General features: G+C 41.8%; 1 protein-coding gene across 1 annotated transcript in view; it reads right to left on the bottom strand.

Annotated features, from left to right (window-relative positions):
• Positions 1 to 21,552, bottom strand: part of LOC129034734 (uncharacterized) — a 123,356-nt gene extending 101,804 nt beyond the window's left edge. Inside the window, exons 1-4 of the mRNA XM_063664401.1 lie at positions 21,486 to 21,552; positions 21,286 to 21,404; positions 20,013 to 20,080; positions 18,911 to 19,037 (exon numbers count right to left, since the gene is read on the bottom strand). Coding sequence (XP_063520471.1) covers positions 18,911 to 19,037; positions 20,013 to 20,080; positions 21,286 to 21,404; positions 21,486 to 21,552 — 381 coding nt within the window. The remainder of the gene's footprint in view (positions 1 to 18,910; positions 19,038 to 20,012; positions 20,081 to 21,285; positions 21,405 to 21,485) is intronic.
• Positions 21,553 to 22,487: the final 935 nt, after the last annotated feature.

Here is a 22,487-nt window from a genome sequence, read left to right as displayed (position 1 = left end):
ATGATCAAGTCGGCTTCATCCCTGGGATGCAAGGCTGGTTCAACATATGCAAATCAATAAACGTAATCCATCATATAAACAGAACTGATGACAAAAACCACATGATTATCTCAATAGATGCAGAAAAGGCCTTCGACAAAATTCAACAGCCCTTCATGCTAAAAACTAGGTATTGATGCAACGTATCTCAAAATAATAAGAGCTATTTATGGCAAACCCACAGCCAATATTATACTGAATGGGCAAAAAGGGGAAGCATTCCCTTTGAAAACCGGCACAAGACAGGGATGCCCTCTCTCACCACTCCTATTCAACATAGTGTATGGAAGTTCTGGCCAGGGTGATCAGGCAAGAGAAAGAAATAAAAGGTATTCAATTAGGAAAAGAGGAAGTCAAATTGTCCCTGTGTGCAGATGACATGACTGTATATTTAGAAAACCGCATCATCTCAGCCCAAAATCTCCTTAAGCTGATAAGCAACTTCAGCAAAGTCTCAGGCATTCTTATACATTGTTAACAGACAAACAGAGAGCCAAATCATGAGTGAACCCCCATTCACAAATGCTACAAAGAGAATAAAATATCTAGGAATCCAACTTACAAGGGATGTGAGGGACCTCTTCAATGAGAACTACAAACTGCTGCTCAATGAAATAAAAGAGGACACAAACAAATGGAAGAATATTCCATGCTCCTGGATAGGAAGAATCAATATCATGAAAATGGCCATACTGTCCAAAGTAATTTATAGATTCAATGCCATCCTCACCAAGCTACCAATGACTTTCTTCACAGAATTGGAAAAAAACTACTTCAAAGTTCATATGGACCCAAAAAAGAGCCTGCATTGCCAAGACAATCCTAAGCAAAAAGAACAAAGCTGGAAGCATCACGCCACCTGACTTCAAACTATACTAGAAGGCTATAGTAACCAAACAGCATGGTACCAAAACAGATATATAGACCAATGGAACAGAACAGAGGCCTCAGAAATAACACCACCCATCTACAACCATCTGACCTTTGACAAACCTGACAAAAACAAGAAATGGGGAAAGGATTCCCTGTTTAATAAATGGTGCTGGGGAAACTGGCTAGCTGTATGTAGAAAGCTGAAACTGGATCCCTTCCTTGCACCTTATACAAAAATTAATTCAAGATGGATTAAAGACATAAATGTGAGACTTAAAACCATAAAAACCATAAAAGAAAACCTAGGCAATACCATTCAGGAAATAGGCATGAGCAAGGACTTCATGATTAAAACACCAAAAGCAATGACAACAAAAGCCAAAATTGACAAATAGGTTCTAATTAAACTAAAAAGCTTCTGCACAGCAAAAGAAACTATCATCAGCATGAGCAGGCAACCTACAGAATGGGAAAAAAATTTTGCAACCTACCCATCTTACAAAGGGCTAATATCCAGAATCTACAAAGCACTCAAATTTACAAGAAAAAATCAAATAACTCCATCAAAAAGTGAGCAAAGGATATGAACAGACACTTCTCAAAAGAAGACATCTATGCAGCCAACAGACACATGAAAAAATGCTCAACATCACTGGCTGTCAGAGAAATGCAAATCAAAACCACAATGAGATACCATCTCATGCCAGTTAGAATGGCAATCATTAAAAAGTCAGGAAACAACAGATGTTGGAGAGGATGTGGAGACATAGGAACACTTTTACACTTTTGGTAGGAGTGTAAACTAGTTCAACCATTGTGGAAGACAGTGTGGCAATTCCTCAAGGATCTAGAACTAGAATTACCATTTGACCCAGCAATCGCATTACTGGGTATATACCCAAAAGATTATAAATCATGCTACTATAAAGACACATGCACACGTATGTTTATTGCAGCACTATTCACAATAGCAAAGACTTGGAACCAACCCAAATGTCCATCAGTGATAAACTGGATTAAGAAAATGTGGCACATATACACCACGGAATACTATGCAGCCATAAAAAAGAATGAGTTCATGTTTTTTGCAGGGACGTGGATGAAGCTGGAAACTATCATTCTGAGCAAACTATCACAATGACAGAAAAACCAAACACTACATGTTCTCACTCATAGGTGGGAATTGAACAATGAGATCATTTGGACATAGGGCGGGAGACATCACACACCAGGGCCTGTTGAGGAGTTGGGGGCTAGGGGAGGGATAGCATTAGGAGAAATACCTAATGTAAATGATGAGTTGATGGGGGCAGCAAACCAACATGGCACATGTATACCTATCTATCAAACCTGCACATTATGCACATGTACCCTAGAACTTAAAGTATAATAAAAGAAAGAAAGAAAGAAAGAGAGAGAAGAGGAAGGAAGGAAGGAAGGAAAGAAATAAAATAGATATACATTCATTACTCAGATTAGTAAACCTTGACTCCTAATATGACAATATTCCCTGGGTTTACCTAATGTCTACACCTAGTTAAAATAGGAACCTGCTGAAAAAGATCATTAAAGAATCAGTGTGGGAGCTGGGGTTAGAAAGAGTGTGATGGCCTAATTGTGTCCTCCCTACCCCCGCCAAAATTTATACATTAAAACCCTAACTCCCAAGACCTCAGAATGTAACCATATTTGGAGACAAGGTCTTTAAAAAGGTGATTCTGTTAAAATGATCTTTAGCGTACAGCCCTAATCCAACAGGACCGGTGTCCTTGTAAGAGAAAAAGATACCATAGGTGTGTGTGCACAGAGGCCATGTGAGGACAAAGCAGCAAGAATGTGGCCATGCGCAAGCTGAGGAAAGAGGCCTCGGAAGAAACCAACCCTGCTGATACCTCAATCTTAGACTTCCAGCCTCCAGAAGTGTGAGAAAATAAATTGTCATTGTTTAAGCCACCCATTCTGTAGTATTTGCTGTGGCAGCCCTAGCAGTGAAATACAGGAGAAAAAAGAAACCCTGAAGCAAGAGGAGCTTTTTTCATGCATAAACTTTACTCCACAAATATGCTGACATTTTCCAGGAGAGCTTCCGTTGCACATCATTTTTATTATGTTCAATAAAATTATTTAATGGACAGCTAAAAGTGCCATTTTCGTACTTTCACATGAATAACTTTTTATAAATCAAGGGTGAAGGAAGCCCTTGTTGGGCTGCTGTATGAATTTTAATTCATTCTCTGGTCTTCTTTCCTGTAGCTGACAGGCAGACTTATACATGAAGCTTGGGGCAGCCACACATGGGATCAGCCCTTTATCTGCCAGGCCTGAGGAAATGGGCAGTTTGATAAGGGTGGTAGGCAGAAAAACAGCCCCCACCCCCACCCACCACCAGAGATGTCCACATCCTACTGCTTGGAACCTGTGAATATGGTCCACAGGACCTTGCAGATGTGACTGAATTAAGGATCTTGAGACAGGGAGATTTTCCTGGATTCTCCAGGGAGGCCCAATGTAATCACAAGGGTCCTTATAAGAGTAAAACAGGGGAATCAGAGTGAGTAGTAGGAAATGTGATGACAGAAGCAAGAAGTAGGAATGATGCGAAGAAGGTGCTATGAGCCACAGAATGCTAGCAGCTTCCACCGGCTGAGAAAGGCAAGGAAACATTATTTCCTGAAGCCTCCGGAAAGGACAGAGCCCCACTGACACCTTGATTTTAGACTTCAGACCTGTGTTGTTTTAAGTCATTAAATTTGTGGCAATTTGTTACAGCAGCCATAAGAAATGAGCACACTGAATATTCTGGTTTCCAGGCAGCAGGCTGTGATGGGCTTCTCAATTTAGTGCAGATTTAGGGTTTGATGCATTGTTTTTGTTTTTGTATTTGTTTTTGAAACAAGATCTCACTCCGTCACCCTCGTGGTGGATAATACAATAATGCAATACTATACATTGTACTATTCTTCTTTACATTGTACAGAAATGCTTCATATACTCTAGTATAAAAACTATGTTTTACAATAACATTTTAAAAATAAAAAAAATTGTTAAGAATTTTAAGACAAAGAAATCTGTGAATTGGCTCAAGTCCAAGGTCCATGAAAGAAGCAAGAACAAAACTCAGTCTTCTGAGTAGGTTACGATTGTTATGGACAATTCTTCCCTAAATACGCCTAGATCAACATTAACCCATCAAATGAGGATTCCTAAGCTTTGCAGAATACTCAGTGCACATAACCTTAATTCTGAAGATCCAAGGGCTTTGTATAACGGACCTGAAAATCACTCTTGTTTTTTAGGGTTAATGTGTCTTAAAAATGATAATACATATAAAGTGCTAAAAGTGGTTCCTAGTACAAAATAAAGATTCAATAATTATTAATTGTTATTATTGACCTAGAGCTAAAGAATCGTTTCAGAAAGTTTAAATTTCAGGGTGTTTAACGGAGTTGATGTTTTATACCTTTTAACACTTTTATGTTGAGAACTGGATGTGGACTATGGTCTTTCTGAAATAGGAAATTAATAAAAAGAGAAATCTAAATTCACAGCTATTGGAAGATTTGGCTGTGGTTAGGATGCATTCAAATGGTAGAATCTGGAAATCATTATGTTTCAAGTGTTCAACTGTCAGAGGCTCTGGAGTATTTAACCTTCCACCTGCCTCCAGTCTCTTTTTGTGCTTGAATATTCAGGGATTCTATTACCCTCAAGTTCCTTCCCAAACTGAGATGTCTCTTGGGATCTTTTCACATTAGGGGTCTTTATCCTCTCACTCAACTACCCTGAGCCGGGGGTCTGCACATTCTTGCTGATATTAACTTGAACAAGACAGAATTGGACAGGCAAATCTGTTCCCCAACCAGGGCCTCCAACACCCACCCTGTTACTTCTTAAACTCCATCCTTATTTGGTTTCTCAGATGCCAAGAGAGCAAGCTAACTTGGGGTGAGAACAAAGACTCTGAAGTACAACAAATCTGGGTCCAAGTCCTGAGTCTGCCATAGGCTAACAACATGACCTTCGCTGAGTTACTTACTCTCTCTAAACTTCTATTTCTGTATCCATACAAAGAGCCTAATATCAATTTCATAACAATTCATGACAATTTCATTGTCATGAGCATCAAATCATACAATGCATGAGAAAGTATTTAGCACAGTAGCAGGCACATAGTAAACACTCAATAAAATGTTAACTATTTTTGTACACTCTTAGTTTCTATCCAGACCCTGCAACACCTCTGTTAGTTTCACTGCCTGGTTCCCCCTTCTCTACCTGCACCCTTAATGTTAGAGTTCCTTTTCTCCCCCACTTTGCACGCCTGCCCAAGGGGACCTCACCCAGTCTCAGGACTTTCACTGTCACCCAACTACTATGCACAAAACTCCGAGTGACAGCACCCAGAGCTCTCTGTCCAACCCTGATCTTTTATCCAAGCTCTAGATTTGCATTTCCAATTATTTATTTATTGTGTCACCTTAGATACCCTATAGTCGCCCAAACAGAACCCACCATCATCCTCCTCTAACCCATTTCATTTCCTGTCTTCTCAAGCACACTTAATGGGGTCTCCCAGGGTAGAAATTGTGAAGACATTCACAACCCCTCATGCCCACTCACCAAGCCCTGGGATTAAAAAATGTCTCCTGGCTCCAATGCCATCCCAATCCCTCCGCCCTGCCACTGCCTTGGTTCTGGTCTTCCTTATCACAAACTAGACAAAGGAAATAGCCTTCTATTTGTGGTCTGTCAGCCCTCACACACCAAGTCTCCCATATCCATTCATCCTCTAGTCCCCTACCCAATTCATCATCTTCAATACCTGCCAAGGACTACAGAGATACTCTGAATGTCGGGAAAAGTGAACATCTTAACGTACATTTCACAGGGAAATATTGGGGGCATAAACATTAAGTTCAAGAAACAGTCAAAAAAAAACACCCTGTGATATTATTATTATTTAACATGGTTCTGTTTTTCAGTTTTTACCATATTATTTAACTACCACCCTGATAGAACTAGTTGCTCTGTCTTCTGGGGTCCCACTACATCTTCATTACACATTTGCTTTAGCCTTTAACCTGTATGGCAATTCATCTGCCTTTCTCTGGTTAGCCTACATCATTTGCATCTTTTTACACCCAGAATCTGTTATCATGCCTACACATAGTCAAAGCTTGCTAATCAGTAGAAAACAGTCTAATAATTGACTTTTCATGCTTCCCATTAGAAACTAAGAAAATTGACACTTTTCTTGAAATCGCAAAATGGTAGCATAGGTTTGGTTTTGTTTTGTTTTGTTTTGTTTTGTTTTCAGATGAAGTTTTGCTCTTGTTGCCCAGGCTGGAGTGCAAAGGCACGATCTGGGCTCTCTGCAACCTCCGCCTCTTGGGTGCAAGCAATTTTCCTGCCTCAGCCTCCCGAGTAGCTAGGATTACAGGCATGTGCCACCACGCCTGACTAATTTTGTATTTTTAGTAGAGACAGGGTTTCTCCATGTTGGTCAGGCTGGTCTCGAACTCCCGACCTCAGGTGATCCGCCCGCCTCAGCCTCCCAAAGTGCGGAATTACAGGTGTGAGCCACCACACCCAACCAGTTTTGTTGTTGTTGTTGTTGTTGTTTATATCAAAGTATTTTCCCTTCTTGAGGATTCAGGATTTTTTATTTTGTCTTTATTTTGATCTCTTTTTTCCCTTCTAACATTAAGTCTAGGCCCCAGGAATAGAAGGCAGATTCCACCTATAACTTTGAATTTCAAACTAGACTTTTTATTAAGATAAGTAAGAGGAAAGTCTTTGAAGGAACCGGAGCTTGGAAGATTGACCATGGAGTTTATCACAGAAGGAGATACTTGAGGGAAGTTCCTGCCTCACTAGAAGGGGAAAGCCTTTCCAGTGCTAAGAGGGAATCTGTTTCTCTCCTTTGCACACTCTAAAATTCAGCGTTATCAGTGATCATGGAACAATGAAGCTTATGATATCAGGCTTCATCCTAACTAAATTCGTAAAAGAGCAGTGCAGAAAGCACAATGTCGCTTGTTTTATGACTGATTCACTCATTTAACAAGGAAATGCGGCACAAGATTAAGAATGCCAGCTCTGGAGTCAACAGCAAGTGTGACTGGGGCCACATGTCTCAGTTAGATTTTTTATTTAGTCCTTTAGCACAAACCTAAGATTTTCCCTCCAATCTATAGAGTCTCAATCCTCTATTCTCTTTGTACATATAAGATCCTTAGATTAGCACACAGAACATAAGAAGAGATCTAGAAATACAATCTGAGAGCCGAATCACATATGAACTCCCATTCATGACTGCCACAAAAAGAATAAAATACCTAGAAATACAGCGAAAAAGGGAAGTGAAGGACCTTTTCAAGGAGAACTACAAACCACTGCTCAGAGAAATCAGAGATGACACAAACAAATGGAAAAACATTCCATGTTCATGGATTGGAAGAATCAATATGGTGAAAATGACCATATTGCCCAAAGCAATTTATAGACTCAATGCTATTCCAATAAAATTACCATGGACATTCTTCACAGAATTAGAGAAAACTATTTTAAAATTTACATGGAACCAAAATAGAGCCTGAACAGCCAAGGCAACCCTAAGCAAAAAGAACAAAGCTGGAGGCATCATGCTACCCGACTTCATACTATACTACAGGGCTACAGTAACCAAAACAGCATGGTGCTGGTACAAAAATAGACACATACACCAATGGAACAGAATAGAGAACCCAGAAATAAGATGACACACCTACGACCATCTGATCTTCAACAAACCTGACAAAAACAAGCAATGGGAAAAGGATTCTCTATTTAATAAATGGTGCTTGAAGAACTGGCTAGCCATATGCAGAAAATTGAAACTGGACCCCTTCCTTACACTATATACAAAAATCAACTCAAGATGGATTAAGGATTTAAATGTAAAACCCAAAACTATAAAAACCCTGCAAGAAAACCTAGGCAACACCATTTAGGACATAGGCATGGGCAAAGATTTCATGACAAAGACATGAAAAGCAACTGCAACAAAACAAAAATTGACAAATGGAATCTAATTAAACTAAAGAGCTTCTGCACAGCAAAAGAAACTATCAACAGAGTGAACAGGCAACCCACAGAATGGGAAAAAAATGTTGCAATCTATGCATCTGACAAAGGTCTAATATCCAGCATCTATAAGGGACTTAAACAAATTTACAAGAAGAAAACAAACAACCCTATTAAAACGTGGGCAAACGACATGAACAGACACTTCTCAAAAGAAGACATAGATACATGCATGCAACAAACATGAAAAAAAGCTCAACATCACTGATCATTACAGAAATGCAAATCAAAATCGCAATGATACACCATCTCACACCAGTGAGAATGGCTATTATTAAAAAGTCAAAAAATAATAGATGCTGGTGAGGTTGTGGAGGAAAAGAAACACTTATGTGCTGTTGACGGGAGTGTAAATTAATTCAATCATTGTGAAAGAGAGTGTGGTGATTCCTCAAATACCTAAAAACAGAACTACCTTCAGCCTAGCAATCCCATTACTGGGTATATACCCAAAGGAATATAAATCATTCTATTACAAAGACACACGCACACATATGTTCAATGCAGCACTATTCACAACAGCAAAGACATGGAATCAACCTAAATGCCTATCAATGATAGACTAGATAAAGAAAATGTGGTACATATACACCACGGAATATTATGCAGCCATAAAAAGGAATGAGATCATGTCCTTTGCAGGAACATGGATGGAGCTGGAGGCCATTATCTTCAACAAACTTGTGCAGTAACAGAAAACCAAATACCGCATGTTTTCACTTGTAAGTGGGAGCTAAATGATGAGAACTCATGAACACATGAGGGGAACAACACACATTGGGGCCTGTTGGAGGGTAGGAGTGAGAGGAGGGAGAGGATCAGGAAGAATAGCTAATGGATACTGGGCTTAATACCTAGGTGATGGTATGATCTGTGCAGCAAATCACCATGGCACACGTTTACCTATGTAACAAACCTGCACATCCTGCACATGTATCCCTGAACTTAAAATATAAGTTGGAATTTATATATATATATGTGTGTGTGTGTGTGTATATATATATATATGTGTATATATGTATATATACACACATATATAATTACATATTTTATATATAATTATATGTAATAAATTATATATGTAAATTATATATATACAAATTATATATGTGTGTGTGTATATATATATATCAGCCATGGTTATCATCTGGGCCAGGAGATGAGCTAAAGTTGTGGACACCTGGTCCCTTTCCCCAATGTGCTTCCTGAAGGCCGAACTAGAGTTCTGCTGCTCTTAGGCAATGCGTTATTTCTCTTTGGGCAATCTGTGGAAGCCAAATCATTAGTTGCTGTTTGCTTGGTAACCATCTTGGCAAATAAGATTAAAAGCCAGGATGTCTGTTGGCTCACTAGTCCTCCTAATGGGCCAGTCTCAGGCTGTCTTACTCTGAAGTATCCTCCACTCCTCAAAATCACAGATGAATGCTTCTGGGAAAAGTGGTATCTTGTTTATTTTCACAGAAACCGCCATGTATGCATCAAACCCATTTCCCCTTCTGCCTGGGCACACACCTAACCTTGTCTCCCAGCTTCCTTTGCAGTTAGGCCACATGACATGCATTAGCCAATACCATTGGCGTGGAAGCGATGTGCACCCTTCCTGGTCTTGCTGATAAAGTCCCCCCACAGGCAACCCTCCGTGCTCTACAGGGACTTTGGAAGCCACATGCTGAAGACATGAGAGCCACAGGCGAAAGAAATCTGGGTCCTCACATATTACTTGGGTGAGGCTTCCACTCATCAGCAATGCCCGTTGTGAACTTTATGTGAGGAAAAACAAACTTCTATCACATTTGAGCCATTACACATTCTTGAGTTTGTTTGTTACAAGTTCTAGGATTACCTTAACAAATACATCTGTCTCAGTCATCATGAACCTATCATTCCCATAGCAGTGCCTTGTACACAATAAGAATTCATGTCTGTGGAAACTCTAGATTTTACTAGAAATCAGAGCCTGGTGTTTACACAGACTAAGAGTAATCATTGACATGCAGGAGACAGACTCTGGAACTCTGCAGAAGAGTTTAGTTGTCTACCTTTCTGAAACATGAGGATGCCACCAGGAGAGGAAATATAAGATATTTTTTCCCAATTTCAGTTCTCCTCAGATTTCATCAGTCTGATCATCCAGACTCAGAATTATCTGAAGTTATTTCATTCAGAGACGATAGAAACCAGGGTGTTTAAGTATGCAGAGAGCAATTACATTCTGAGAAGAAACCTCTGAATAGCACAATCACTGGCAGCTATCTAAAGAGAATAGAAGATTGAGACTGCATAGCTGGGGAAAAGATCTTAGGTTTGACCTAAAGGGCTGAATAAAAATCCTAAAGGACACTTATGGTCCCAGAGCTGGTGCTTTCCGGGGGTGTGAGGCCTGGACAGTTGGAGAACCGGCAGTAGTGACTAGAAAAGGATAGTATTTGGACAGATGCCAGAGGTTACATTCCAAATTCCTTCCACCTCACCCCGCTTCTCATTCCCCAAAACATTATTTTCAAGCGAGGAGTCACAGTATATTGAATTTACCACTGAGGCCATTAAGAGAGGTGTGTGTTGTTATACATCACCAGAAAACATTTCCTTATTTCTCAAGGTCTTTTTTGATTAAAGAAGCAAAATCATACCAGCTCTTCCCAAACTCATCTTTCACTCTCCGTTAAAGAGAAAAGCAAGACTATCAAGTAAGGCAAGCAGCAACCTACAAAACGCAATCTTGGACCACATGAACAAGAAGATGAGCAATGGACAAGAGAATGTCATTGCAGGTGGGAGTTGGAAGTAGTATGTATGTGGGACAGAAAAAGTCTTGAAATCTATGACCCTCATTGACCCCTCATGAGGGGTTATACTCAAAGCACTTCACCAAGCTTCTGCTCCATAAGCATAAACGGCCATGCCCTGCACCATGTGACCCCACCCCAGGCTATATCTGACTGAACCAGAGGTGGACACCCAACCCAAAGGCAGCCAATTTAGAATTGCCCAATAGCCTGTGAGATAGCCTGGTAAGAAATCTCTGTCATACACAAATAATGACGATAAAGGCATCAAATTATCTTTCTCTGGAATAGAAAAGGAAGATGAAATAAAGATATGATATAAAATGAAAATATGAGGAAATTCTCAGGAACACGAAGAAGAGATAGAGGGAGAGAATCCATCTTCGTTAGCAAGAGAGAAAGAAAAAAACAGAGAAAAGGCAGGCAAGATTCGAAAGAATAATGAAAGGTCAAGAGAAAGCAGAAATTATTAAATTAGAGTAAGCAGAAGTTGGGAGGAGGCAGAAGTCCAAATATACGTTAAGCAGAGCACGAGGGAGATGTTTAGAGCAGGTTCAAGATAAAGGCAAAAAGGAGGTGGGCCCCATAATGCTAGAACTCTTGAAGATCAACAAATTCCAGCTTCTGGTATAAGCAGGGAGACAGGAGAGAGGGCCAGCAGCAAGATTATCGGTGTCCAGGACATTTAACTGGACACTGAATGACCTTCTGCATGGGATGATTTATTCCGGGCTCTCTGATGCTCTCCTGTCCTGTGGGTCTTACTCTTCTTTGGCTGTTATGTGGCTTTCCCTCTATTCCAAGGAGGCCTGGCAACAAGCTTGAGATTCCTGTTTTCCTTAGTCCCACAAATCCGCTAGCAAACTGTCCCCTACTTTTACTCGAAATAACACAGGTAAGTATATTCCTTGCTACCAAGCAGTGGGGTGTGTTATTTGTACAGTGTGGATGTATGTGTTTGTCCAGTGTGTTGTATGCTGGGAGGATGAGGTGAGAGGCCAAACGCAGAGGACAGAATCACCTTGATAAGTGTGGGAGAACAGGGGGGTGATAAGGTAAGGAAGTCTGGGAATGGGAGTAATAGGAGTGAGCAAACTCATTTGGGCTTCTTCACATATGTCTGGCACCTGGTCTGTGGCTTCCTGTATCCGTCAGTTTCCCTATCTCTTAAATATACTGCATATCAAGAGAAAAGGGTACATGTCTCTTCTATGGACATTCCTAATCTATTGTTGTTTATTCAGAAAATCATCTCATCTTCCTCTAAATAATGTGTTATAGGCTGGAGTGGTGGCTCATCCTTGTAATCCCAGTACGGTTCAAGGCTGAGGCAGGAGGTTTGCTTGAGCCCAGGAGTTCAAGATCAGCCTAGGAAACATAGTGGGACCCCGTTTCTACAAAAATATACAAAAATTAGCCATGTGTGGTGGTGCGTGCCTGTACTCCCAGCTACTCAGGAGGCTGAGGGAGATGATCACTTGAGCCTAAAAGGTTGAGACTACTGTGAGCTATGATCGCACCACTGCACTGCAGCCTGGGCAACTCTAGAAGAACCCCGTCTTAAAACAACAACAACAACAACAACAAATGCTTTATAGAGTGTACTGGTCAGGACTCTTGGTCAAACGGGGAAAAAACTCAATTTGGACTAGCGTAAGCTAACACTCCCCTCTTTTTCTCTCCTGTCTGTCTGTCTGTCTGTCTGTCTGTCTCTCTCTCTCTCTCCCTCTCTTTGAGACAGGATCTCCAGGCTGGAGTGCAATGGTGCAATCACAACTCACTACAACCTCCAAGTCCTAGACTCAGGCGATCCTCCCACCTCAGCCTCCCCCAAGAGCAGCTTGGACCACAGGCCTGTTCCAACACACCCAGCCCCTCCTCCTGCGTCTGCTCCTCCTGGCTTGTCGGGCACCTTCTCACAGGCCTGCTGTCTCCTTGAGGCTGAATCCTGAGAGCACAGATCCTGTGTTCACATCCTCGCAGCTTCACCTGCCCAGATGACATACACTCAGAGCAATTGCTATGACTAGAAGGGGACAGTCAGCTCCTATTTGAATCAAATGTTGAACTTTTGGCAAGAGATGTGGGGCAGACCGAGCAAGCCCACTAAAGGAGTTGTTGGGGTCCCCCACACTCACACTTCGCATCTGCTGCGGGAGCCGTTATTGCCCTCACTGTCTCGGATTTGGCCAGCACTTAGTGGCTGCACAGGGACACTTCCCCTGTAGACCTGCTGCTCCCCTTTAGCCCAGTAGGAGGCAGCATTGCCCCTCCTTGCCCTACGCCTCGCCGGGCTGATTCCAGGCTTCCAGCTCAGCAGGAAGAGGGTCCATTAAAAAGATTTTATCTTCGGAAAACCTTATCACCCCTCAAATGTCAAGACTTTCAGAAATTAATCTAGAGCTTTCTCCTTCTCAGGTCTCAAATTTTGAAACAGAATCATAAAATCCTAGAGCCAGGAGGAGCCTCTGGAGTCCTGTCACATCCAGCCCTCTGTTTTAAAGATGAATAGATCGACCAAGGCAGAGACTCAATTACATATTCTAACATTTGGTACCAGATTAAGAAGTCATTGGAACCAAGCATAAAAAGCTATCAAGGAGAGATAAAAGATCTGAAGGAAAGGTTGCTTATCAATTTCTGGAAAGCTGGACTAAACTTTTAATGGGAAAACAATTATTTTATAAAAGGGTAAAGAGAAAACGTGAAATTTTAAAAACAGGTTAAGTAATACTTCAATAATATTTAACCTACATATCAAATATACTATTATTTCACCATGTAGTCAGTAAAGACACCTGTGAATAAGATCTTTTGCATTCTGTTTCTGTACTAAATCTTTGAGATCTGGTGAGTATTGTACAGTTATAGCACATCTCAATTTGGACAAGCCGTGTCTCAAGTGCTTAGTAGCCACATGCAGCCAGTGGCTACTGTGTTGGATGGTGCAGAATTGAAAAACAGGTTCGTACAGAACCTTGTAGAGCCCTCAGGACAAGCTGCACAGACATTTGAGCTCACCCAGGGCATTCTGGGGAAATGTCTTATATCAACAGAATATAAGGGGCTGATATATTTTACCAAAAAGAGCTTCCTGTTTGAAAAAAATTATACTTTTCACCCCATCTCCTCTCCTCAGATAAGCTGCAGAAAGATGCCTGATCATTGCATCATTATCATTCTTAAACAATGAACTAAGGTGGACCAGTCAAGTGAATGCCAAAGGGAGTTTGATGGAAGAGGCTGTCTTGTTCTCGCCTAGAGTGACCTCACCATCTGTGGCCCAGGAGGATTTTATAAGATATCAGCATGCCTGTGGAGAACAAATGAATAGTTTTTTCCTTAGTGCTAAAAACACCAGAGGCAATTTTCACATACCCACCCTTCGTTTTTACAGGACATGGTGGGGGAGTCAGGCTGTAATCACAGTGTGTTAACTGAGGATAAAATAGAGAGCATCAGCTAGATTGCTCTTTCTTGAAAACAACAGCCAAAAAAGAAAAACAGCACTCAGGGTTTTGAGTCGCTTTGCCTGCTCAGGAAAGGATGGCAGTTTCAAGCACAACATCAAGAGGAAGGACAAAGTTGAGCCCAACTGGGCACCAGGAAGCAGTGGGTGCACCCATCCATGCCTCCACACTCCTTCCTCCACAGTAAAAATGAGGGCTCCCGTCATTTTGGGATAGTGGGTGTTTCACAGTCCGTTCTCAGCAGCTTTGAAATTCTGCGTTCTGAGTTCTGGTATTGTAGCCTGACACAGAGTTGCAGGGACAAGGTCTGTTCACACCCTAATCTCCTACCCCAGCCTGCTGTCTTCCTGGCTGCCCCACAATCTGAAGTCGAGGGTTTCTCACTAAACACTGAGCAGAGCTGCGGGCAGACCTTGACTTTGCCTCATACGTTCAAGTGAAATAAGCAACCACCCTAAAAAAGAAACCAAGTTTTGCCTTTGTTGATAGATTCCTCCTTCTATGGAAGTATCTGTGATAAGGATACTGTCATCCTGAACCACTGAGTCCTTTGTTCCAAAAATAGTGATTGACAGTCATTGATCACATACTGCCGGGTCCCTATAGTAACTCATTTAAAGCTCTGCATAATAATAGTCCTTCCATAGCCAGTTGTGGTGGCTCACGCCTGTAATCCCAGCACTTTGGGAGCCTGAGGTGGGCGGATCACTTGAGGTCAAGAGTTCAAGACCAGCCTGGCCAACATGGCGAAACCCTGTCTCTACTAAAAATACAAAAATGAGCTGGGCTTTGTGGCAGGCGCCTGTAATCCCAGCTACTCAGGAGGCTGAGGCACAAGAATTGCTTGAACCTGGGAGGCAGAAGTTGCAGTGAGCTGAGATCACACCACTGCACTCCAGCCTGGGCAACAAGAGCAAAACTCCATCTCAAAAAATAATAATAATAAATAAAAATAAAATAAAAATAAATTAACCAGTTATGGTGGCTCACACCTGTAGTCCCAGCTACTCAGGAGGCTGAGGCAAGAGAGTCGCTTGAACCCAGGAGGCAGAGGTTGCAGTGAGCTGAGATCGTGCCATTGCAATCCAGCCTGGGCAACATAGAGGGATTCTGTCCAATAATAATAATGACAGCAATAGTCCCTCCAAACTATCCTAAATGCTTTGTATACTGTATTAAAGTCCTAGGTTCACCATAACAAAGTACCACAGACTGGGTGGCTTCAACAACAGAAATTGTATTTTTCCACAGTTCTGGAGGCCAGGCATCTTAGATCTATGTGTCAGCAGTTTTGGTTTCTTCTGAAGCTATGAAGGAGACTCTGTTCCACACCCCTCTCCCAGCTTCTGGGGGTTTGCTGGAAATCTTTGGTATTCCTTGGCTTGTAGATGCAACACCCTAGTCTCTGCCTTTGCCTTCACATGGCATTTTCCCTTTGTATGTCTGTATCCAAATCTCTCCTTTTCAAAAGGGCACTGGTCATGCTGGATTAGGGCACACACTAATAACTTTATTTTAAGTTGATTACTTCTGTGAAGACCCTGTTTTCAAATAAGGTCACCTTCTGAGGTCTTGGAGGTTAGGACTCCAGTATGTTTTGAGGGGGACACAATTCAACCCATAACACACATATTAACTCATTTATCTTTCCAACAGCCCTTCAAGGCAGCTTCCTTGATAATTTATCCCATTTGCAGAAGAGGGCACCTGGGACACAGAGAAAGTAAATGACTGGCCAAGGTCACTGTATTAGTCGGTTTTCACGCAGCTGATAAAGACATACCTGAGACTGAGTAATTTATAAAGAAAAAGAGGTTTAACGGACTCACAGTTCCATGTGGCTAGGGAGGCCTCACAATCATGGCAGAAGGCGAAAGGCACTTCTTACATGGCGGCAGCAAGACAGAAAACTTGTGCAGGGAAGCTCTCCTTTATGAAACCATCAGATCTTGTGAGACTTATTCACTATCACGAGAACAGCACAGGAAAGACCTGCCCCCATGATTCAATTACCTTCCACCAGGTCCCTCCCAAGACATGTGGGAATTGTGTGAACTATGATTCAAGATGAGATTTGGGTGAGGACACAGCCAAACCATAGCAGTCACCAAGCTGGCAGTTTGTGGAGTCCCACAGGCTGTCTAGTTTGAGTGAGTCTGCTGTGCAACCCCATATGTATTGTTATTACTGTCTCAGACTTAGACCTGAGGAAACCAAAATATACAGGTCACAAAACCCACCAGTATTACACAGTGAGTCATTGGCAGAGCTGGCGTTTGAACCCCCTGCTATTCGGCTTCAGCACCTGAGCTGGTAATCACTAAACTATGTGAATTCTCTTACATAAAAATATCTTCCCAGAATTCAGGAAAGGCTAATTTGCCCCTCCACACTTTCCAAGGACTGCACAATTCTTTGGTGGTGTTGGTTATGCATCACAGTAACCGTTGGAAGGGACTGGTGTTGGTCATTGGCGTGGGTCAGCAGGGTATCAGGAAAGAGCAAAAAGACCCAGGGGGTCTGCAAGTCCTTGAGCCCCCACCTCTAGCACTGCCCTTAACCACCTCGGGCTCTGCCAGGGAACCAGGAAGAGGATGGGCAAATAGGAGGGCAATTCTGGGCTGCTTTGGGTAAAATAAAAAGGGGGCAGGAAATGAAAGGATTCAGGCTGTTAAAAGAAGCGACTCAACAGATCCTGCCTTATCCTTTCTTCCTTACTGGAAGGAAGCGGGTCTTACTGTCGCATGAGGAAATGGAGGAGCCCAGCTCCTGAGCATTCAGGCCAGTCTTGGTGTGATTCATAGTGTGATGATTTCTCTCTCTGAAAAATTTAAGTGTAGAGACACAAAAGCTGGGAGTTGAGAGCTGTGTCTCATGATTGTCACAACTGGGGTCCCCACACCTACCCTCCTTAGGATTAGCTGTTCAATTCCTCCTGGAATTTTGGGAGAAATCCATTGAATCCCACCCCCTACTCCCTGTTACTAGTTGTTGGTGGTGGTTAAGAGAGCTTGAGTTGTTTTCTCTATTCACTTAGTTTGAGTCCTGTACACTCATAAAAGTTATATCACTACCTTTCATTTCATTGAATCTAAACTATCTTTTCCCCATTTGCCCAATTTAATGAATTTCCTCAATTTAATTCTCACTAATTACACACCATATTCAGTATCGAAAATAAATCCATTTTTTTTACACCCGTAGTGTAAAAGCTCCCTGAGGGTAGTGATTTCATCTTTTGTTTACTTCTATATCCTGAGCACCTAGAAATATTGATAATGAAGGAATGGCTATGTGTAAATTTTTTCTCCCATTTTATATACTTGGTAACTTGCTATACATACTGTTCTGCATATGTGTTTTCTACTTATCAATATATCATGGAGATTGTCAACATTTAGTGGGTCAACACGCAGGGGACGGGACTTTTACATTTATTAAAATTACCTGCTTAGAGTTCCAAGCAGAATAAAAGCAATTCTCCATCCATGCATGCACAGACTAATCCCAGGAAGTAGCCGTCACCCAGCATGAATTAAATTCGCTGTGCAAGGCATGCCTGGTATGCAATAGAGCTCTCTCACTTTTTTGTTGTTTTTAATCTACATGACTGACACCATAGCCACTGTTTCTTAGTACACACCATTCAAGATACAACTACATTTTAAAGTATCTATTTCACTCCACAGAATCCTTTTATCTTGCAATCACACTAAACATGGGTGCCTTATACCTGACAGGTATTCAAGTGTGGGGAAGGGGTGTGAATGAAAAGTTAAGATATACTAAACCACAAAGTATATTAACTTTTTTTCCAAGTTAAGGTAGAAAAAGGGAGGAAACCAATACATTTTAATTTCTTTAAATGAAAAACTCTGGAATAACCACGGGATTTAATCCAATAAGCTATGGCAAAATCATGTTGGTGACTTGTGCCTGGTGCCTGCCCATCCATCTACTTCATGACTTAGCACCAAGTTTTTTATCTGAATTTGGGTGTGTACCACTTCTGTGAGACACAGCAAATTTAAAAGTGTCATCCCCAGATTGCAATGTCAAAGTTATCGTTTATGGCCTGTCGACAAAAACATTGTGGGATGAAAAGAGGAGCGTAGGCAGAATGATTGGAGTTTCAAAATTGGAACAATGTGAGATAAATGGGTGATCAGGGGTCAAAAGGGCTATTTATAAGGCTTACTCTTCTCCTAGACTTTAATTCTCCAGAACACTTATATCACCCCATGGAAGTATCTTGCCTGTGAGTTTTTGTTTATTCTCTTTCTCCTCCCACTGGAAAGTATGTTCCATGAGAGCAGAGACTTCATCTTTGTTCACTACTGTATGTCTAGTTGCTGGCATATTGTACATGCTTAGTACGTATTTGTTGAATAAAGGAATACACAAGAGAAGGATGAAGGTGACTTTTGGCTTCATCCCATTCCTATTGCTTAGGGGTCGTTCATCTTAAGAACACTTCTAGAAATTACCAAAGAAAGTTTTTTCCATACAAACAAGTGGGAGTGGAGCAGGTTCACTGTGCACTGACTACCAGTTTATCTGAGTACAGTGAGACAGAACACCCACATGCAAGTTACATGAAGCAGGTTTATCACTTACAGGTAGGCAGCAATGGATAACAGAAGACAAGGCTTCATCCTGAGCTGGTCTCCCAAGGCTCACAAAGCTGCTTGGGGAACATAGAGTCTCCAGGGCACATGCCCCTCTTGCACTGCATCTGAGGTACCTGGAAAAGCAGTCTACCCTGGGCTTTATGCCCAGGGGCAATGAGATTCTGGGCCAAAGCATTGAAGGACATCCTATTTCTAGGGTGGGCTGGAACGGAGCCCAGGCTGTTCTGGCCAGTCCCCTACTATCTCACGACATTGCATTGCATTCCCAGCATATTCTACAGTTATTCTTAAGAATTACAAGTAAGAAAGTAGTGAGAACTGGGTCAGTCCAAGGCCACCTGGAGAACTGTCCTGCAGGAGTCATTGAGAAAGGAGTGGCTATCTGGGGTTCAGTGGAAAATTTTCTCTTAAAATGTAGCTACAGCCCAGGGTCCATGGAGCTTGACTTCAGTCTCACCAGTATTCTTTAGTTTTTCACTAACACTCTTTCCAAAGTCCTGCCCACCACCCCATTCCAAAGCCACATCCACACTTTCAGGCTTCCATTGACTCTTCCAGGTACCTACCTCTAGATTAGTTATCAATTACTGAGTGAAATGTTACTTCAGAGTTAATGCCTTAAAATAAATACAGTATAATGGGAAATACATATTTGGTCTTTATCCCCAATTAGTGACCAACAGTTCTGAAACCCTTGGAATCCCCGGAGTGATAGGAGTGTTTCTGGTATGTTAGTGGAGATGACTGGTGGCTGGGGGGCCCCAGATAGCTTCAGGATGGAGGCTAGTCACCCAAAAGACCAAGGCATGATTAGAGGGTTGGAATTTTAGCCCACCTCAACCTTCAGGACCAACACCTAATGATTTAATTAATCATACCTTCATAAACATCCCCCAACAACAGGATTCAGGAAGCTTCCAGGTACTGGGAGGGTGGCATGCTAGAAAAAGGAATAGAAGCTCCATGTACCCTTCCCTGTCCCTATACCTTGCCCTATGCATCGCTTTCGTTTGGCTATTAGAATAAACCAGTAAAAGTGGTAATGTGTGCTCCTGAGTTCTGTGAGCCATTCTAGCAAATCAACAAACCTGAGGAGGTAGCAGATATGTGGCTGGTTGGTCAAAAGCACAGGAGGCCTGGGACTGAAGACCAGCATCTGAAATAGGAGGGACTGAGTCCTTCACCTGTAGGGCCTGCACAGGCAGAGTCAGAATTGGTTGGAATTTAACATTCAGCTGGTGTCCAGAGAATCAGAAAATAGGTTGTTGGTGTGGAAAACCCCCATACCTTTTGGGTCAGAAGTGTTGTGAGGAGATACAGCTCAACAATAAACATTTATTATCTCATCATTTCTGTGAGAAAGGAATTTGGGAGCAGCTTATCTGGTTGGTTCTGAATTGGAGTCTTGCCAAGAGGTTGTAATCAAGATGTTGTCCTGGGCTGCAGTCATCTGAAGGTTTGACTGGGCCTGGAAGATTTACATCCAAAGTGACTCACTCATATGACTGTCCGATGGTTACAGGTGTAGGCAGGAGGCCTCGTTTCACCAGTCGGGCCTCTCCAGGGCGCTGCTCAGTCCATGATAGCTGGCTTCCCTCCAAGCAAGTGCCCAAGAGAGCAAAGTAAAAGCTGTAATGTGTTTTATTCCTGGCCTCCTAAGTCACAGCCTGTCATTTTAACAGTGTCCTATTGGTTACCCAAGTCAGCCCAACTGATTACAGAAGGGAATTACACAGGAACATGAAGACCAGGAGGTGAGGCTCTTCAAGGGCCATCTTGGAGGCTGCCAACCCACAGGGCTCACATACACTTTTCAAATAAATGAACAAAATATTTAATCAACTCCAAGTCCTCTGTACTCAGTCCATTTGGATCTAACATGAGAGTTTAGGCTTCTGACGACATGCAACTTTTTACTGGCTTTAGCATTTTCACTCTGGAAGACCTCTGACAAGTGATCTACTTTCATTGTGCCTCAAGTCTTAAAACAAGAGCTGTAAGATCACCATGAAATTAAATAATTTTAGTGCCATGGAGAATGTTCATTAATGAAACCTTCCCACAGGATTGGCCCCAAGCAAAATCATGAAGATAAGGTAGCTTGCTTTTTCTAACCCGTCTCCACAAATCTCCCCAATTTCCCCCACCCCTGCTCCCCGACCCTACACATGCAATATTCAGTTTAATGGACAGAGGCACGTATTTTGCAGGATTTGCTTCCACATGCCTTTAAAAAGTACCAGTTGGAGATAATAATTGTGTATACATGCATGTTTCAGTAAACTCGATAAGGCCAATTTTTCCTGTAGCTTTAAAACATGTCACTGAATCTCAGTTGAACACCTGATGAAAATGGCTTACAAACAGAAGTTGAGACGTATGAAAATCCTGAACACTGGAGATGTTTGTTGTGGAGAGATCATCAAGGAGTGAGATCTCACTGAGGGGCAGCGGATTCCTACAGCTCATCTCAGGCTCACCTGAAGGGTACATGAATTGAGCGGAAGGATGGATAGAGTTTGCTTGTTTGTTCATTTAACACATATTTTCCAAGCACCTACTTTGTGCCAGGCACTCTTCTAGGTGTCGATCTACGCTCACTTCGGGTTTTTGCTCAAATATCGTCATTTCAAGAAAGCCTAGCCGACTGCCATATTTTAAATTGCAATTTTGATTGCAGCCTTCCCAATCCCTTATTCTGCTCTACGTTTTCTTGTTTCATAACATGTGTTATGTTTTACTACATACTATGATTTACTTTTCTATTGCTTTTGTTGTCTTTCTTCCCCCACCCAACTCCATGCCAGAATTTCAGCTCCACAATGGCAGGAATCTCAGTCTATTTTATTCATTGATACAGTGCCTGACTCATAATAGCAATTGAATTGAACGCCCAGCTGGTGTCCAGAGAATCAGAAAATAGGTTATTGGTGTGGAAAACCTCCATACCTTTGGGGTCAGAAGTGTTGTGAGGAGATACAGTACAGCTCAACAGTAAACATTTATTATCTCATGATTTATGTAAGAAAAGAATTTGGGAGCAGCTTTTCTGGTTGGTTGGTGAATGAACTGATGAGTGCTGGCAGCATAAGAATGAATAAAACATATCAAATTCTCTGTCTTCTACAAATTCATTCATTCATTTATTCCCTCTCTCTCTCTCTCTCTCTCTCCATGCATATAGTTGCCATTCACTGGGTTAAGTCCAGCTATGATGCTGTCACATTGTTCTGACCTGCAAATATCATTTCCTACAAATGCCCCAGGCAATCTGTGGCTTCTTTCCAGAGCAGCCTAAGTGCCCTTGCTACAAAACCTAGATCCCTAGTGCACTGCATATTCTAATTTCCAATTTGTTTTTATGAAAATAAAGTTTGCCTTTCAAATGTAAATGCTCCAGGGCCCCAGTCAGGCTTCTTGAACTCTCTGCACAGCAGTACCTCTGAGTTTAGGGAAGAAAACAGATTTATTTTTACTTTCATATTGGTCTAAGGAGGTTACAAAGTTATTACACACTTTTGTCAATAAAGTTAAGATTACCACCACCCTCCTTTCCAAACTAT

This window comes from Pongo pygmaeus, chromosome 3 (genome assembly GCF_028885625.2).
Source record: "Pongo pygmaeus isolate AG05252 chromosome 3, NHGRI_mPonPyg2-v2.0_pri, whole genome shotgun sequence".
In the NCBI taxonomy this organism is placed as follows: Eukaryota; Metazoa; Chordata; class Mammalia; order Primates; family Hominidae; genus Pongo; species Pongo pygmaeus.
This window is presented reverse-complemented; position numbering and strand designations above follow the sequence as displayed.